General features: G+C 35.8%; 1 protein-coding gene across 1 annotated transcript in view; it reads left to right on the top strand.

Annotated features, from left to right (window-relative positions):
• Positions 1 to 20,904, top strand: part of LOC149787541 (uncharacterized) — a 591,304-nt gene that overhangs the window by 12,283 nt on the left and 558,117 nt on the right. The window contains exons 4-14 of the mRNA XM_089975575.1: positions 2,075 to 2,258; positions 3,620 to 3,717; positions 5,106 to 5,166; positions 5,687 to 5,871; positions 6,320 to 6,539; positions 7,156 to 7,283; positions 7,860 to 8,070; positions 12,527 to 12,616; positions 14,958 to 15,112; positions 19,528 to 19,683; positions 20,188 to 20,393. Of these exons, the coding sequence (XP_089831701.1) occupies positions 2,075 to 2,258; positions 3,620 to 3,717; positions 5,106 to 5,166; positions 5,687 to 5,871; positions 6,320 to 6,539; positions 7,156 to 7,283; positions 7,860 to 8,070; positions 12,527 to 12,616; positions 14,958 to 15,112; positions 19,528 to 19,683; positions 20,188 to 20,393 (1,694 nt within the window). The remainder of the gene's footprint in view (positions 1 to 2,074; positions 2,259 to 3,619; positions 3,718 to 5,105; positions 5,167 to 5,686; positions 5,872 to 6,319; positions 6,540 to 7,155; positions 7,284 to 7,859; positions 8,071 to 12,526; positions 12,617 to 14,957; positions 15,113 to 19,527; positions 19,684 to 20,187; positions 20,394 to 20,904) is intronic.

The raw sequence follows: 20,904 nt of genomic DNA, 5'->3' as shown, positions 1-20,904 counted from the left end.
AGACAGCCATTCATAGTTGCAGACAAGATATGCTTAAGACAGCCATGCATAGTTGCAGACAAGATATGCTACATCTTTAAGTTAGCCATTCATAGTTGCGGACAAGATATAATGTATCTTTAAGACAGCCATTCATAGTTGCAGACATGATATACCTAAGACAGCCTTTCTTAGTTGCAGGCATGATATACTTAAGACAGCCATGCATAGTTGCAGACATGATATACCTAAGACAGCCATTCATAGTTGCAGACATGATATACTTAAGACAGCCATGCATAGTTGCAGACATGATATACCTGAGACAGCTATTTATAGTTGCAGACAAGATATATTACATCTTTAAGGCAGCCATTCATAGTTGCAGACATGATATACTTAAGACAGCCATTCATTGTTGCAGACAAGATATATTACATCTTTTAGGCAGCCATTCATAGTTGCAGACATGATATACTTAAGACGGCCATTCATTGTTGCAGACAAGATATATTACATCTTTAAGGCAGCCATTCATAGTTGCAGACATGATATACTTAAGACAGCCATTCATTGTTGCAGACAAGATATATTACATCTTTTAGGCAGCCGTTCATAGTTGCAGACATGATATACTTCAGACAGCCATTCATTGTTGCAGACATGATATACTTAATACATCCCTTCATAGTTGCAGACATGATATACCTAAGACAGCCATTCATAGTTGCAGGCATGGCATGATATAATTAAGACAGCCATGCATAGTTGCAGACATGATATACATGAGACAGCTATTTATAGTTGCAGACAAGATATATTACATCTTTAAGGCAGCCATTCATAGTTGCAGACATGATATACTTAAGACAGCCATTCATTGTTGCAGACAAGATATATTACATCTTTTAGGCAGCCATTCATAGTTGCAGACATGATATCCTTCAGACAGCCATTCATAGTTGAAGACATGATATACTTAAGACAGCCATTCATAGTTGCAGACATGATATACTTAAGACAGCCATGCATAGTTGCAGACAAGATATATTACATCTTTAAGACAGCCATTCATAGTTGCAGACAAGATATACTTAAGACAGCCATGCATAGTTGCAGACAAGATATATTACATCTTTAAGACAGACATTCATAGTTGCAGGCATGATATACTTAAAACAGCCATTCATAGTTGCAGACATGATATACTTAAGACAGCCATTCATAGTTGCAGACATGATATACTTAAGACAGCCATTCCTAGTTGCAGGCATGATATACTTAAGACAGCCATTCATAGTTGCAGACATGATATACTTAAGACAGCCATCCATAGTTGCAGGCATGATATACTTAAGACAGCCATTCATAGTTGCAGACATGATATACTTAAGACAGCCATTCATAGTTGCAGGCATGATATACTTAAGACAGCCATTCATAGTTGCAGGCATGATATACTTAAGACAGCCATTCATAGTTGCAGACATGATATACTTAAGACAGCCATTCATAGTTGCAGACATGATATACTTAAGACAGCCATTCATAGTTGCAGGCATGATATACTTAAGACAGCCATTCATAGTTGCAGACATGATATACCTAAGACAGCCATTCATAGTTGCAGGCATGATATACTTAAGACAGCCATTCATAGTTGCAGGCATGATATAAGACAGCCATACATAGTTGCAGACAAGATATATTACATCTTTAAGACAGACATTCATAGTTGCAGACAGGATATACTAGATATCTTCTAAAAATTATGTTCTGACTTAAGATGACTTCAAGGTGTCTTTAAGTTCCATTCACAGCCTCGTTAGAAAGTTGGTTCATATTAAAGACCTTTGAAATGTTATCACTGTAATAAGAAAATGGCAGAATATCAGTGGCAAATGAAAAATCACACACACATGCATATATACATATGCATTTTGTTAATACAGTGATATAATTTCAAAGGCCAGTGTTCGTAGCAAAACTTTGTGGATAATGAGCTGAATTTTATTTGTTCACTTGTACTTTGCCATGCAACTCTTTTTTTAAGTGGATTACTTACGAGAGTGCATTTTCTAATACAATATCTCAGGGTTCCCATGCTGGTGGTGGTGCTGGTGGTTCAATATACATCAAATGCAAAGACTTTGTAATGACTGGACGCATGCACAGCAATGGCGGAAGCGGTAGTGGTATGGGAGGAGGTGGATCTGGGGGCTGTGTCAACATATTTTTTGAGATGGGAAGATATCAAAGTAATCTTGTCGAGGCTAAAGGTACAGTAGACTTCTTTCAAAATGATTAATATATTTCCCTCGAATTTTCATTTCTCAAGACATAAACTAAACTGATCAAATAAACACAAAGGCATTTGAAGATAACCGCAGTTTTTTTTATGTCAGGACGATGTAATCAACAAGTATCCTACAGACTTTCTCTAAAATAAGTGAACTGAAAAAGTAGTTCTTCCTGAACAAAAGCCAAATATTCTTGGATATGAAGATTTTCGTGCACTAGTGCTCGCGTGTACATGCGAGCACACACACACACACACACACACACACACATTAAAACCAGTTTGAAAATGTAGCATTTTTTCAACCTCGATGTTGTATGATTGAGACCAATTCCAAAATAAAGAAATATCTATCCCACTCTGAACATATTGTCTAAGTGCATTTATCGAAGTAAAGACTTTCTTTATGAATATAAAGATATATTAATAGGCAGAGCCGGCCTTTGGCCGATTGGACTGCTCACAAGGACCACATGCCTTAATAATCTTTAAAAATATATCTATACAGAGAAAGTAATTTTAAAGTGATGGAAGAAAATGTTATGTTCAGTATCATATAAAACTTGTATAAAAGTTCATTTCCAAATGCCGCATTCACATGGAGCCCTGAGCATAAATCCAGTGGGGCCCCACCAAAATGATCCTAATCAGGCCCCGCATTTGCTATGGTCATTTCAGTTAAAGGGTGGTGGTGGTGGTAAGTGGTGGCCCTGGAACCGAAGGCCCAGTAAACTCCTGCAAGTTTAAGCATTTTCAGGACCTAATTTTAACCATCTAACGATAAAGAAAACTTACTCTAGGAAATTGTTTTGTGCTTATTTGTAGAGGTGGAAGGGTGCAGTAAGTCTCTAGATCCTCCCCTGTGTAGGTTAGGTCAGAAGTAGAAAATATCCTTCACTGCATCACATATAACTTATTTAAATATTAAATGTCACCTAAATTCTCTATTTTGTTCAATATATTTTCTTAGTATAATGCATTTTCAAAAGTGATAATTAAAGTTATGCCATATGTTGACATTGAATCCCCAATTTCCAATGAACTGATTGATTTTTGAGTTGATAAATTTACCAAAATATCTATGCCATTTTTGTAATCAGGCAGTGAATGTCAATTGTTGCAACAGGACTAAAATAAACCCGATGTTTACAGAGGTATCCAAAAAGCATAAACTTTTTATATAAGTGCTGATCTTTACTACATGGATGAATAACTTATCATTAGGTAATGCCACGTCTAATCTAATTTTGTCATCTATCAGGTTTTTTTTAATATTCTTGGTTGATAGAAGGTGTAATGTTTAAAATTGTACATTTATATATTTATGTAATTTACTAATAGGAGGATCCGGTGCAGAACCAGGTGGCCCGGGTATAGCGTATTTCCATGGAAGCCAGATTCGGAACCTACGAATCGACAATAAATGTCAAAAGCCAATTGTAATTATTTTTATGTATACTACTTAGAGTCTTGAACACCTTTATGAACATTTGATTCCACATCTATTGTAATATTGATATTAGGTCTTTTACAGCCGACCATGATGATGTAACAGTGTTAACTTTGTGGCTGACAAAACTTTTTATTTAAAGAGCATTGGTGAATGAACAAACATGCAAAGAGATAGCTTTTTGATTATCGTACTATTAAATTAGAGAGTTTTAGCATCTTGTGCATCCATTAGAAAAATGGACATAATTTACTGGCTTTGATAAAAGAAAGTAATGTCTGTGCTAGTCTTTCGTGCATATAATGATGCAAGTGACCTGTCACATGACGGTATTATTTTGCACGTGAAAGGTAACTGAAGTCATGTATGTAATAATTCAGCTTCTAATGTCTGGTGTATATAGTTTGTGTTCCGAAAAGAAGTACAGTCAAATGTTTAGTCATTTCTCTTTAAGTAAATTAATTTATCCTTTTTTTAAAAAAATGGATCTTCTACAAATATGTTGTTCTTGACAACAAAGTCTATACTTATAAAAAAATCCAGAAACAAGTTAATTTTATGGTCCAGCTTTTTATGCCAAAACTTCATATTATGAATGAATGCTGTTTTATATCATTAGTCACAGTTAACTTCATATTATGAAAGAATGCTGTTTTATATCATTAGTCACAGTACACTTCATGTTATGAAAGAATGCTGTTTTATATCATTAGTCACAGTAAACTTACGTTATGAATGAATGCTGTTTTATATCATTAGTCACAGTACACTTCATGTTATGAATGAATGCTGTTTTATATCATTAGTCACAGTTAACTTCATGTTATGAATGAATGCTGTTTTATATCATTAGTCACAGTACACTTCATGTTATGAATGAATGCTGTTTTATATCATTAGTCACAGTACACTTCATGTTATGAATGAATGCTGTTTTATATCATTAGTCACAGTAAACTTACGTTATGAATGAATGCTGTTTTATATCATTAGTCACAGTACACTTCATGTTATGAATGAATGCTGTTTTATATCATTAGTCACAGATAACTTCATGTTATGAATGAATGCTGTTTTATATCATTAGTCACAGTACACTTCATGTTATGAATGAATGCTGTTTTATATCATTAGTCACAGTACACTTCATGTTATGAATGAATGCTGTTTTATATCATTAGTCACAGTACACTTCATGTTATGAATGAATGCTGTTTTATATCATTAGTCACAGTACACTTCATGTTATGAATGAATGCTGTTTTATATCATTAGTCACAGTAAAATTTGGTTTATACTGAAAAGCTTCTGTTGTAATACACAGAAAGAAGGCATTCAATATTTGATTCGTTCACCATGCCTTGCTAAATATTCTAGGTCACAGAACCAAGCGGGAATAAAGCGGACTACATGGACTATCAACAGTATATTTATTCAGGTAATTAAGGGAAGTGGATTTTTATATCATTCTGTGTTGTTGATGAAGACATTTGTTAGATCTGATTATTTTTCCATTCTTGCATTTAAATATCTTGTCACATGACAGATAAGACAGGCACAATTCAGTGACACAAACTTTACAGATGTGAATTACTGAAAATACTACATTTAGATTTCCCTTTACTGACATAGAATCAAAAACCTGTAAAAACTTAACTACCATGGATTTGGTCGTGTCTCTGAACACACACACACACACACACACACAGACACACACACACACACAGAGACACACACACACACACACACACACATGTTTGTGTGTGTTTGTGTGTCATGTAGATAAATATGTGCCAAAGAAGAATGGGATCTTTCACTGTTGAATTTTATTTTGCATGTACAATGCTTTCTAATATTCTTTGGCATTAGATTCGCAAGGGCCTAAAATATCAACACGTTTCCATGAAATATAGATCGACTTTTTAAAAAGGAAATGTCTTACATTTGTACATATCCAGGTGCGATCGCCTACCTCTTACCTCCGCAAGACGATTTTACATACGATTTTACCCAAGTTGAGTTATATGGAGGTGCCCATTTGACCTTTGGAGGGAACCGTACTACAGTCGTTACCATGAGACTCTTCGGGGATGATACTGGCCACATTCATATCCCACCATACACCACTCTTAAGCTTTTGCCGGTAGGAAATCTGTGCAATAATAAACCGTTTTTACTTAGATAGATATATAGATAGATAGACAGGTAGGTAGGTAGGTAGGTTTAATTTATTGACAGTTTGTATCATAGTAAGGATATAGATCTGATTGCAGATGCATCAGTGTAATTTATTTACAGTTTTATCATGGTTTAGATATAAAGATTAGAATGACACAACAGAGTTTATTCTGGGAATTTTGTTCGTAAAAGTGTATGTTACATTGGCTATTGCTAATGAGGACTGTATAATGGAATGGAAATGGCAAACAGAATAACTGATCCACTTGAATAAATACTTCAAAAGAATAGAAATGAAGTCAGATTTTAGTATTATTCAATAAAAGAAAAGGAAATGCAACTTCCATATATGTTAATGAGTTCACATTCTTTGACTGCTTGAATCACAGAAACACCTATTTTTGTCTTACCAGTTACCGAAATACCATCGACTTAACATAACGTATGTTCCATACATCTATGAAAATGCCAGTTGGATACTCCCCGATAGCGTCATAGAGTTTCGCCAATCACTGGATGAAAAGTCTTTGGGGATCAACACTGCATCTTGTGATACATCGTTTCTGATCTCAAACACCCTCAAAATTTGGGGAAACATTATCGGGGATGATGCTCAGCTTCTTATTGCAACAGGTATTTCATGTTAACATTTTACATACTTAAAATAAGTTCTTTGTTGTTGTTGTAGAGTTTACCGCCATTTTTCAGCACACGATAGGCTATACATGGCAGCCAGTATTAATGGTGGAGGAAGAACCCGTGAAAACCCCGGAAAGAACCACCGACCCACGAGAAGCTACTGGCAAGCTTTCTCACATATCCACATTAGCCGAATCCAAGACTCAAACCCACGCAGACAGAGGTGAGATGGCAGTGATCCGTAACGAAGAGCGCTTTAGACAACTCGACCACTCAGGGCCCCCAAACTAAGTTTTACTGAGCATCCATGTGACTAAATTAAGTTAAACGTGACCTTGGTTTATTGCCTAAACATTTATAAAATCATTGTAACTTAAATTTTAATAATCCCTATTTTTTTTATTTCACAATTTCACATTTAAATGCATGTTGTAGGTTGTTAAGCTTCTGTAAACCAGAGTTTATCTTACATTCCTGTCTGGAATAGTTACTGAGTTTGATATCTTGTATGGCAATACTGGAAAAATGTTTTGCACACGTTGAACTGGATTCCAGTAATGAGGTAGTACCATACAAAAAGTACAAATATAGTCTTATTCTTCAACTTCAGGAATGACTATGATTATGGAGGACAGATCACCACGGACTATGAAATTTTCTAATATAACGATACAGGATGGAGCAATTTTACAGTTGAAGAGTTACTATGGAGATGAAACCGACCAGTGGGAAATGACTGTATGTAATTATATTGTTTTGTATTAGTTACCTGTTACAAGCAATTTATTCATGTTAGTTATAAGAATGTATTACAAGTAAACCAATTTATTTTCAGAAGGTCTTCTGATTTTTTGTTGTATACAAATATTTATTGGTTTTACCATGAGCTTGTGGACAATATTCATGTTTTTGTGATCTTTAAATTTTCAACATATTTGTAAATCTCAAAAAGTGAAATAAGATTGTCACTTTGTCTACTTAATTGCTATATTTATTTACTTGATATCGATTTGAAATGAAGATTTCCTCATAGGATCACCTAAAATGTTATGTATTACATTTTTTGACTCTATTTATTGAAAAAAATCTATTTAAAATGTATTTTAAATAAAAATTCTTTTGATACAGCATTACTTGATCTAGCGCCATTCTGTTGAATAAATTATATAACAGCCAGCTTGTTTTATTTTATCATCACAGATATGTGAGTTTTATCACCAAAACTTTACAGCTTTTGAGATTGAGCCATGAAATTTGTATGTTTACATGAAATATCTTAACACTGTAGACTGATTTCGATCCTTTCACGTCTAGATCAAACGCTCTGGCCATGTCGGGATGTTGACCATAGAGGGAGGGGGCAAGCTTGTTGCACGTAATCTACATGTCACTTCTGATATAGTGAAGGTGGACGCAGCTGGAACTTTGACTCTGAATGGTGCCGGTCTTACAGGTGGAGCCGGAATGGGCTCCAGCACAGGTGGTGGTGGATATGGCGGACAGGGAGGTCTTGGGTCTGACAAGAGTGAGTATATAAACTGCTCCCTTTATTTTTCACCCCTCACTCTTCCATCAGCTTTCCTGGTCACCAGTAATTGAATTGCAAAGCATTTACTTCCTGTGGATTGATTATGTCAATCCATTCGTCGGTCTCTTCTGGAGAACATTGATGTTCTGCTATCTTCGCTTCTCTTGCCATTTTTGTTTCTATTATAATATGAGCAAGAAAATGAGGGAACAGTGTTAGTTTGAGTATGCAATTATGTAATGATGGATGGATGGGTGGATACATTTATAATAAGTTCTTTTTTTCAACAAAAATACTCACAAGTCTACTTAAAGCTTGAGAAATGTGTAATAGCCATATGTTTGGGAGAGTTTGTTGATATCAGTGACTCCTAAATAAATCAATAAATAAAACTGACGTAAAAACTCATAGAGGTACAACTATTAACACTATTACAGAAAAAATATTGGAAATGGATATGTCACCATATCATACTGTAATTCTTCTCATTGGTGGCAATAATTACAGTAATGGCCAATCTTTGAAGGGCATTGAGGATGATTATGAAAGTTTGTTGTATGCCATCAGGTCCAAAAACGCAGAGTGTAAAATAATCATCTCAGGTCTACCGCCAAGAAGGGATGCACTTATGACTCAACTAAATGACACCCTAAATATGTTGTGTGAAAATTTCCAAATACTCTTTGTTCCACAATACTGGACCTTCTTCAAAGACAATCGAGTGAACCAACAATTATACCAGCGAGACCAAATCCACTTGTCCAACAGAGGTACTGCCATGCTCTTTAGGAATATAGACCAGTACATAAGACTTATAAAAGGGGTTAGGCATGAGTCAGACAACTGCTTGTATTGTGGAGAGCACGGTCATGTAACACAGCGGTGTCTGCATGGAAAACGGATTCGTTGCCATCTTTGTAACGAACTTGGACATAAGCAAAAGTTGTGCACATAACAATAGGTAGAAGGCTATGATGTACAGGCCTATGCAACACATATCCAGCAACAAAATGCATTAGAATATGTGTATACTTTTCAAAGTAATAATTATAATTCTATAAACAGGTTTCGGGCACTATCTGATTTGTGTACAAAGTGCAACTTGTTAACATGTAAACAACTATGTGATACACTGTTCAAGTTACTTCTCCCTCTGAGGTCCCCCAAGTGTCTAATATGTCAATGTCTTCTTGTACATATGTAAATCAGTCTCATATTGAACATTCTCAAATATCCACTACATGTGGTCATGGTACAACAGATGGATCTTTTATGTTATCTTCATTTATTTATGTAAATAATCAAGGCAATGTAAAGAAATCTGTCAAGTCTAAAAACAATGCATTGCATACTGCCTTGTCTGAAGATCAGTCCTCAGATCAAAATTGTCATGTTTTTGGCCTCCTCAAAAGAGGTCTGCAAGTAATCAACCTAAATATTCAACACATCCTCCCTAAACTGAATGAGATAAAGTTAATACTACAGCAAACTAGATCAGTCAGTATTCTAGGTCTATGTGAAACCTTTCTTTCTGATGATACTGATGATTTGGCTCTCCAAATACAGGGGTTCAACTTTGAAAGAAAAGATAGGGAATCCATGGGGGGTGGGGGTATTCTTCTCTATGTAGACAGTTCCATTAGTTATAACAGACATGTTGATCTAGAGACTATTGGGGTAGAGAGTATCTGGATCGAAGTAACCCTTGCCCAATCAAAGCCAATACTCTTATGTTCGGTTTACAGGCCACCTTAAGTTCCACAGCTGATTGGATTGATAGATTTGAGGTTCAAATTTAAAAAGCATTACTAAAGGAAGATTTAGAAATTATCATACTAGGTGATTTTAACATTGACTACATGAAAACTCCACCATTAACATGGATAAGTAGCTTTGAAACTTACAACTTTACTCAATTAATTAACACTCCAACTAGAGTAACAGATAAAAGTGCTACCATCATTGATCATGTCTATACTAATAAACCTGAAAACATAAGTGAAATTAATGTGCCAGTGTATGCACTGAGTGACCACTACCCAGTCTGTATAACTAAACATGTTCCGAAATCATCTAAAAATGGCCAACACATTGAAATACAATACAGGGACTTCAAACAGTTTGATGATGAAATGTTCTTAAATGATTTAGTTTGCAAACCCTTCCAATCAGTCTGCACTATAGCTGATGTCAACACTGCGCTGGACAAATGGTATCCGATGTTCAATGCAGCCTTAGACAAGCATGCCCCAATTAAAACAAAAAGGGTTAAACACCAAATTACACGCAAGTGGATTACCCCTGAGATCAATGAGGCTAGGCACCTAAGAGATAATTTCCACAAGAAAAAAGACATGAAAAGCTATAGAAAGTGGAGAAATAAAACTAAGCACCTGATAGATAAGGCAAAAGAGAACTACTATAAACAGGCTATTAATGAAAGTAAGAGTACCAAAACATTGTGGAAGCATCTAAAAGAGCTGAACCCACCCAAGAACAGTACCGTAGTCTTCCCCCTAGACTTAAGCAAAATGATGATATAGCAACATCTGTACAAGAGATTGTGGAAATGTTCAACAATTTCTTCATAAGCATCTCCAGTAAGAGTATTCAGAACCAGACTAACATCCCAATTGAACTTGATGCTCTTCTGTTATTTATAAGAGCTAAAATTCCTGATGATGATTATTTTTCAGTAGCTAATGTTAGTGAAGCTGATGTTTTTGATTTGCTAATTAAGGTTAATATTAATAAATCCTCTGGATTGGATGGTATTGGTTCATGAATTCTTAAAATTGCTGCACCAGTAATAACAAAGTCACTAACGCATATCATAAATTTAAGTATAATGAGTGGTAATTTTCCAGAAACACTGAAATGTGCAAAGGTTACACCTATCTTTAAGAAAGGAGAAAAGGAGAATCCAGGAAATTACAGACCAATATCAATTCTACCTGTATTGTCAAAACTATTTGAAAAGCATGTAGCCATTCAGGTCTATACATTTTTCGAAACATACTCTCTATTTCATAAAGCGCAATCAGGATTTAGAAAGCACCACTCGTGCCAAACAGAACTTACCAAATTAATTGATCTTTGGCTGAAGGAAATGGATAATGGACATATGACTGGGATTGTTTTCCTTGACTTCAAGAAAGCCTTTGATCTTGTTGATCATGAAATTCTGCTGCAAAAGCTGAACTGTTACAGGTTTGACAATCCTTCTTTAAACTGGTTTAGATCATACCTAAACCAAAGGTCTCAACAAGTAAGCATTGGCAATATTAACTCTCAAACTCGCACTATTCATTCAGGAGTCCCTCAAGGCTCAGTTATGGGCCCTCTCCACTTCCTTATCTATATCAATGATCTACCGTTAAATAATGAATCAACAAATACATATTTGTTTGCAGATGATGCAATGTTGTATACATCTAGTTCTGATACTGAAGTTATCCAAATGAGATTAAACTCAGACCTTATTAGAGTCCAAAACTGGGCACAACAAAATAGGATGGTAATTAATGAAGGTAAAACAAAATGTATGATTCTGGGGACATCACAGAAGCTACACAAGTCAGGGAACCCAAAACTATCTCTTGCAATAAATAATCATTCATTAGAAATGTCAAACATGAAAGGCTTATAGGTGTGTCTGTAGATAATAATTTATTATGGAATGACGATATTGATAAGCTTTGTAAAACACTGTCATCCAAAATTGCCTTTCTCAGCAGAATCAAGAAATATTTACCTATGGAAACTCACAATCTATACTACAAGTCATATACTCTTCCAACAATGGATTATTGTTCTAATGTATGGGGAAACTGTGCTAAATCTGAGCTTGACAGGATTTATAAACTTCAGAAACGTGCACATGTGTAATTTTAGATGCATCTGTTGATCATCCCTCAAAATCATTATTTACAGAACTCAAATGGTTCACAGTATATAACAGGATAGATTTTCACAAGGCAGTTATTTTATATAAATGTCTACATGGAACTGCACCAGAGTATCTTCAGGACTTATTCAGGCCTTTTTCAACACAATACCAGTTGAGATCAATATCACATGGAAACCTTCTAATACCAAAACCAAGAACAGAGCAATTTAAAAAGAGTTTTCAATACTCTGTTACAGTTCTGTGGAATAAGCTTCCACTACATGTAAAATCTGCTGAAAATATTAGAGTATTTAAGAAAAGATATCATGAGCATGTATGTGTTTCTAATAGATAATGGAATTTAGTATTTTAATACTAAACATGTTAAAATAAACACTAATTATTGCTATCTTCATATAATGTGCATTGATATACTCTCCTTAAGAGGGCCTCTAGGGAGAATAGTCCTTGACTAATGAGTCACCCTCTATAAATAAAGCATTATTATTATTATTATTATTATTAATATATACCATAATATTTCATTTTCACCTGTTCCTTCAGTCAGCAAACCCGGAGATGTACATGGTTCGTTGTATACTCCAGACAGATTTGGAAGTGGTGGCTCCTCTGCTTCAGTTTCATACGGCACAGGTACCTCAATTTCAGCATCTATCTATCTATCTGTATATATATATATATATATATATATATATATGTATATATATAACACGGTCGTGGCTTGGCTCCTGAAATTTCATATGTATTTTTCTTGTGCACAAAATAGTTCTTTCTTAAAAGTACGAAAAGGTAAAACGTTTGTTATCATTTTGGGGAAGAGATCACTTATGAATAATACAAGGCGAACGTGGCTTGGCTGCTGAAATTTTATATGTATTTTTCTCGTACACAAAAAAGTATTTTTTTCTTCTTAAAACTATGAAAAATAACACAAAAAATTTATTATGGGATTGCGTAGGTCTTTGCCAATGTTACAAACTTGGATTTTTTTTTCTTATTGGTTGCAAAACATACCATGTGGCTTTTTTTTTTTATTGGCGACATTGTCTGCTGTTTAAACTTTTATATACAACCACTAGTTCAGAGTGCAGATATTCAGAGGCCCCATGAAAGGAAGCTGCAAACTGGATATAAAATGCACTGAAATTTATCTGTTGTTACATAAACATTCTTTGTCCATATTGACAAACCATCTAAACAGTGCATTGTTATATCATAATCCACTAATCCTCACATCTAGCATCAGTTCTTTATGTGTTGAAATAAACTGCTTTTTTGTTGTTGACATTTCTGGTAATGGAGATCAACCGGATGAGGCATGGTCTCATAATCTATCTTTCATTGGATTTTCGGCCGCTCGCTAGTAATTAATATATTTACAAAGACTGGCATTTGTATGTGGATGGTAAGTAAAATTCCTCTTCTTTTCACTCAGAATTACATCCTTCAGAACACTCACATTTTCTGTAATAATCCCTGTCATCAGAACACCTGGATCTCTATCTTCCATTGAACCTTTGTTAATTTTCAGATGCATGCATGGAGGGCAGCATCACGCTGCTACCACAAATGTAAAAAATAAAAATACATCTTACTGATTGGTTTATTCAATAGGCATGGAGGGACAGTAACTAGAATAGTCCAAATGATGGCCAATTCCTTTTTAAAAATGTACCCAGATAAAAAAGTTTGCTGAAATTTCCAAAGGAAACAGATTATCTTTGAAGCACTGACTGCTATGAAATCATACTCAGAAAATGAAAAAATACCAGTCTCAATCATGTAATACAACTTTTTGATGTTGCCGCCACACCAAGAAATCGGCATTTGTTTAGTTTTCCAAAGCTGTCCTTTAGCGGAGACCTTCAATAGTGCATGCACCCTTCATCAAAGAAAGCCAACTACAGTCTTTCAATAACAGCAAAGAACTTCTCTTCAAAGGAAGTCAGTACCAAACTTAAATAAAAGTGATGGAATCTGATGGATTTTTGCATTTTCCAACGTGACTGGAACACGTTAAGTGTGCTGTGAAAGTTTTCTTTTTGTAGGGAAAAAGTTTATGCTTATGAATGCTACCAATGGCAGCTTAAAACGCAAACTATATTTTACCAACTTGGAACGTTCTGAAAAGTAAATATGATTCATCATTCGTTACGTGATTGTGCTATGTTTTTCCACTGAATTCAGACCAATATGACCTGTTACAAAATATTTGAATATTTTAAAGCTGTATGTGTGCATATTTTCGATGGAATCACTTGTATTGTGGATTCAGCATATATGATGAGGTTTGCAGGTGAGTACACGGTGTTGATACTCTATTCATGCTATACATTAGACATTTATATATAAACAGGTTTCACGTATATGTACCAATTCATGGTTCTCTAAATAAAGTAAACTATTATATTATGTCTTCTCTATTTTCACTTCAGGTGTATTTCTCATTTAATCTGCTTCAATTTAAGATGGTAACTGTGCCGATGAAGCACGTATTTTACCGCCTGCATTTATTACCTACACCCCCACACACACAATTTTTAGGGGTACGTTTTCTTCAGCTAACTGACCTGGTTGCTTATAACATGGTTCGGTCTATAATTCGGTTGGATTATATTGCTCCCAGCTACTGTGTTATAGCAGGGTCACACTGTGTGTATATATATATATATATATATATATATATATATATATATATATATATACAAAATGCTGATTTGTCTTGGTTACAGAACTATCGTACTATCGTTACCTTTGTATCAATGGATTTAACCTAAGATTTTCATCTTTGGTCCACATGCCCCATCATTGGGTTTTATATAAACGTTTTCTAAAATCCATCGGGTTTGGAGGTCAAGGTGATGTGGAAAAATTCACGCCATTGACTACTTAGTCTGTAACACAGTAAAATGGGATGGATCCATTGTGAAATTGATTTTTAAGGAAGTATTGTAAACAAGTCATTGTTGTTCAGGTGGAGGAAAGATCAGGCTGGACGTGTCTCAGATTCTGATTGTTGAAGGCATAATTGAGGCCAATGGGATAAGCGGTACCACAAACATTGGCGGAGGAAGTGGAGGGAGCATCCATATTGACACGAGGGATTTTGAAGGATCTGGCATTATACAGGTAAAATCCAGTTTCTGGTCTCCTTCACGAAATTCATTTTTAGCACCTATGCACTGAGGACATGAACTCTTCTGTGAACTTCATTCCAAATGTAATCTGTCTTCAACGTGAATTATGTTTTCAAATCGTGTACGAGTTCTATAGACTTATAAGGATAGTTGACATCATGTGTAACTTGTATCCATTTGTTACAACTCTGTGGTCTTAAGCTAATTAACAGATAAAAACCAAAAACAAACAGATTAGTAAAAATTCTGCATATAATTTGATTCTCCAAGTCATAAAATGAAAATTTGACAGTATTGCTAATTAAATCCCAAATACTCATTAACGTTCATTTACAAGTTCAAAAGTGTAGAATATTCCAAATAAATTCCAAACTTGAATGTGCTGATGTACCAATGGTCTTGAATGTTGCAACATACCATTAGTCTTGCTGTATCACACTGATATAATCCAGACTGTCCTTGAATTAATTCACAATAATCCCAAAATATTTTTTGGGGTCCAAAATGTCCATGAGCATTTTTTCTTATTTGCGTCAAATAGTTAGATAAATATTTCACCTCAAATTATAACTGAACACAACTAAAATTGACTGATGTTAAGATGGGAATGAATAATCTCTACATTTATATATGTCTCCACTTGACCTAAATCGCAATAATCTTTTCTACAAAAATATGCAATGTTTTAAAATTGGCAAATATTTGGTATATAGGTGTCCAACTAGCAGGACTAAAGGATATATATATATATATAAATCCATTAGAATTTTCTTGTGAGGTTGCCATCCACATTCCATTTTGCATGTTATTGTTGTTACTTTATTTTAAATTTTGTCAATAACTTTTTTTATAGTTAGTAAGATATAAGTTGCTATTTGCGCATATTGTCCATGTATACGTGTATTTCTGAAATTTATAGTACACACTGCATTATTTTTACCTTAGGTATTTCTCGTTCTCCTTAGTGAGGTACTCCAATCCGGAATATGTTTGCAATTTGATATTTCTTTCCTTGTCTTTTCAAGCTCACTGAAGACACACCGAAACGTGTCTTTTGTTTATCAAGTGCACATCTGTTTGCAGCACATGCTTTGACAGTATCTCCTCAAGCATTATGAGAAAGTAGCTCAAGAGCAGAGAAAAGAGAACACATTGCAAGTCTTCTGAAGCATGGATGCACTTTGTAACCCCTCAAATGTGGAATCCATGGTGAATATCGTCTCGGACCTGTCGATGACATCCCACCCCACATACAGATTCCACGTGTAGCTGATGGCTATAGTCGCTTCAGGTGTAGAACCTGCGAAAAACGCCCAGTTGATGCTGGACATAAACCTTCACCGAATTATACAAAAAGAAGATTGTCCTATCTGTCTACGGATGAAATGGAGAATATAGGAAACGATCCCCCCCACCTCTTCTTGGCATCCCTCTGGGTGTAAGTTCCTACACATGATCATGCTTACCTGTCTACGGAAGAAATGAAGAATATGGGGAACGATTTCCCATTCTTTTCAGTCCCCTCCACATAAATCCCTATACACGTGCATGCTTAGTCTTGAGGCCAGTAGGACTGGGCACATAGGATATATATCTGATCTCACCGATTCCAATAATTTCAATGACCCAGCCTTATTCCACTTTAGCTGCCGACTCATCCATAGTACTTCATACTGGCTCTCAACGGGTATTGCTGTCAGAAATTAGTACTGTCATATCTATTTCAAATCAGCAGATTATCCTGCACCGACACAGCACGTATCACTGGCTTTTTCGGTTATCAGTACACACCTTATTGGCCACACTCACTGTGCCAGCCGTCCAATTGGTTATACTGTGACGGTTCTCAGTCTCACCTCCATTAGAGATTTTTGGGCTTCATTTTGTCCTGAATCTGACATCTACAGCATTAATGGCATACCCTGTAAGTAGTTTCAACGCTACTTGCTACCATGTAGTATGTTGGAATCCAATGTGGATGAAGTACAAAATGACGATAACCCCTCCAGCAAAAAAGGGGATAAGCTCTACTTTTCATTTACCGCTACACTAAGAATTTGTAACAAACAGATTTTATTGTTAATGCTGCAATGGATGAAACTTTTCCCATAATGGCTCCATCTGAGTGCCATAGTCGTGTCTGCAGCAAATATGGCTTACAAAATTTATATGGATGCCAATGAGGAAGACAAACACTCATAATTCCGTGTCCTGCCACAGCTGCAGAAAAATAATGAAATGACCTGATGCTTATCTCATAAAATACGAGACACTTGGCATGCCATAGCTGCCTTTTCATTATGCCAACTACAGGCGACATATCTTATGCATTTGGAAGTACCAAGCTGCAATAAGGACCAATCAGCTGTTAATATAAGTAACCCTTCATTATTTTAAATTTGAAAGACAGTTAATTTAAATAGCATATTACTTGATAAGAAATTTCGTTGTGACTTCCTCGCTACTGGCTCTAGCATCTCTGGCCATTTTTTGTTTGCTCGGGAAAGCTGGTAGCTAAATTCTGCAGAAACAATTGATAAGTTTGGTTTCCTTCGCAGCATAGAGTGGGAAATAAACAAGGACAAGTCATACCTCATACCCTCTCAATATAGAGTGGGAAATAAATAAGGACAAGTCATACCTCATACCCTCTCAGTATAGAGTGGGAAATAAATAAGGACAAGTCATACCTCATACCCTCTCAGTATAGAGTGGGAAATAAATAAGGACAAGTCATACCTCATGCACTCTCAATATAGAGTGGGAAATAAATAAGGACAAGTCATACCTCATACCCTCTCAGTATAGAGTGGGAAATAAATAAGGACAAGTCATACCTCATACATTCTCAGTGTAGAGTGGGAAATAAATAAGGACAAGTCATACCTCATACCTCTCAGCATAGAGTGGGAAATAAATAAGGACAAGTCATACCTCATACCCTCTCAGCATAGAGTGGGAAATAAATAAGGACAAGTCATACCTCATACCCTCTCAGTACTTGGTTCATCTTAACATGGAGCTTCTAACTCATATCAACCATGTTTGACTTCATGTTAGAGAGATTATCCATCCATGTTCCCTTGTTTATTTCTACCAAGCTTTGATTTCGGCTGGAGAGTCTTATTCAACTCATTGGCCAACACAGTACGGCAGTGCATGTGCATGTGATGGATTTTTAATGTAGCTTTAACAATTTTTCAGTCATATCACTATGATGTCTGCAGTGTGGCAGTTTCTATTCATGTCTAGGACTGGGGCATCATGCTGCAGACATGTAGCATGATGTCTCACCCAGTCACATTATCCTGACACCAGGCTGACCAGTACTAACACTATCCTCTTAATGCTCAGTGCCAAGCAAGGCAGCTGCTAGTAACATTTTATAAAAAGTTGTTGGTATGACAGCCAGGGTTCGAATCTGCAACCCCCTGCATCCAAAGCGGACACTTTAATCACCTAGGCCACCTGAGTGGTCCCACATTACGGCAGTATATCTGATCTGTCTTATGTGTCTGTATATGCACCTGCTTGGCTCTCCTGGGACAATGGCTCCTGGTCTCGGGTTCATTAGAATAGTAGAGTGTGATCTTCTTTCAGATTTGCCACTTCCTGGTCCAGTGGCAAACGTTGTTAGAGGTGGGAACATACATGGACCCAAAACAATCACTATGTGTACACTTGCAGACTTTCTTCAACCCAATCAGCGGAGAGTGGACACGCTTTGTATCAATCTCATGGAAATAAAAGCCGTGTTCTACTTTTCCAAGTTTGGCAAGATCAGATGCAAGGAAAGATGGTTTTAATTGTGTTGGATAACTCAGTAGTGGGAAATTGCCTCTTCAAGCAAGTAGGAATGAAATCTCCCCCCCCCCCCGCATCACTGTTGCGCCCATTATAATATATCTTTACAAGTCTGACTCAGTCTAGGCAGGCTCAGTGTATTTGCCAACCCATTATCACAGTTAGTCATCAGTGAATGCACTAGCTCTGTCTTGACGTGTAATTGTCAGATGCACTTCGCGTGAAAAGTAGCTCAGCGTTTGAGTCATGGAGATCAATTCGGCAGATAAAAGGCCCTCCTCATTGGAGGCGTATGATGGAAGTGGCACATTTTCAGCGATTGAGAATGTAATCATGTTATGTATTTCATGGAGAAGGATATTTTTCAGTAGATGTTTCTCTGTGAATACTGTAATAATCATATTACTGTCACTCCTTCCCACCCTTTTCCACAAATGATATCATTCAGTATACGTGTGAACACCAAGTGGGGTTAAGGGGTGGCAGTTTGTAAGAGTTGGTTTATCTTGTCGTAAGAGTTGCAGTTGTGAGGTTGTGAAGTTTATTCAAGATGTTTCTGTTGTGAAAGACAATGTCCTAAAACATTTCCTTTGCACATTAAAGGCATATGGTGGAAATGGTGGTGGAAATTCGGGTGCAGGAGGTGGTGGTAGAATCGTCATTTATTACAGAAAGCAGCACTGGTGGAGAGGTGTCCTGAATGCAAAGGGAGGCACAAGTAACTATGGCCCCGCTGGAGCAGGAACTATTTACATGGAGGTATTCTATTGCTATGTAATGACATTTTTTTAATGATATTATTTTATTTTGCGTTAATATCAATTTCAATGCAGTTATTTAATATATCTTTCATGATTCCACGATGTTTTACTTATTGAAATAAGTATTTCTTAAGAAAGGTACATCGAGAAATTCTACAGTTCAGACCTTTTTGATATTATTTTAAGAATGTTATAACAATATTTTCCATATTATCATACCTTTTTGTGATTAAAGCTGAAACTATTTACTTCGCGTCCAAATAAACAGATTTTAGTGACTTATGCCAAGTATTCTTGATGTGACGGCGCAACTGTTTTCGGGATGTGGTCTTGGAAAAAGAATCCAATGAGTGGAGCAATTCTGTGTCGGTCTCTGGTTGCTATTTACTATCTATATATTAATTTGTTTTATTTCATTGATAATAAATGATGAAAATCTTATACAATATGTTATATAATATAATTTTAAATGTACATTATGTGTCTTTCAACACAAAATCAGGACACACTTCCGGACATGGTCAATCGTACACTTATAGTAGACAATTTCGGGCAATACCATCCAGCTCCAACGACAAATGAATATTCCTTATCAGCTAGAATGGCTCGTGGTGGCATGACCTGGATACATGATAATTCTACAGGAGCATTCAACATCCTCAAAGTTGTAAGAGGAGCACAGCTTGGTCTAATGCCTAATCTTACACGGTAGGTCTGGTAATTTATCATTTTTCAAAAATTTTCTTATAATAAACAAGAATCATAGATGACTTTGAATCACTACCGATAATATCGTAAGAGAACTTGTGAGAACTCAGTCTGCTCTTGGCTGCCCCAAAACATGAGTAGAACTTTTCGAGTACTTGAGTCAAACAGATTTCAGTGGATTGATGTTAGCATATAAGCCGAATATATATTCCATGCATACAAATGGTCCTGTTATGATTTGAAACAAGAACACATTATTTTCATGGATTACCAGTTTAAATAAAACAATGCCACTCAGAATCTCAGAATCAGCTGTACCAAAGAGAATGGTCTTCATTGACGAAAATATTGAATATCATCGTTTTGATAATTGGATGATAAAGTAAAAAATATTTGTTCCATTTGGGAGTTTTAAAGACATTGTCTTGCTTTAACTTTCTTGCTTTCATACTTTTTCATTTTGCATATATATTAAACTACAGTTTGATTCTGCTCCAAGTTAGCTGAGAGA

Source organism: Sinohyriopsis cumingii, chromosome 11, assembly GCF_028554795.1.
Source record: "Sinohyriopsis cumingii isolate HCF-2022 chromosome 11, ASM2855479v2, whole genome shotgun sequence".
NCBI classification, from domain to species: domain Eukaryota; kingdom Metazoa; phylum Mollusca; class Bivalvia; order Unionida; family Unionidae; genus Sinohyriopsis; species Sinohyriopsis cumingii.
Note: the sequence above shows the minus strand (reverse complement) of the source record. Positions and strands in the feature narration are given on the sequence as shown.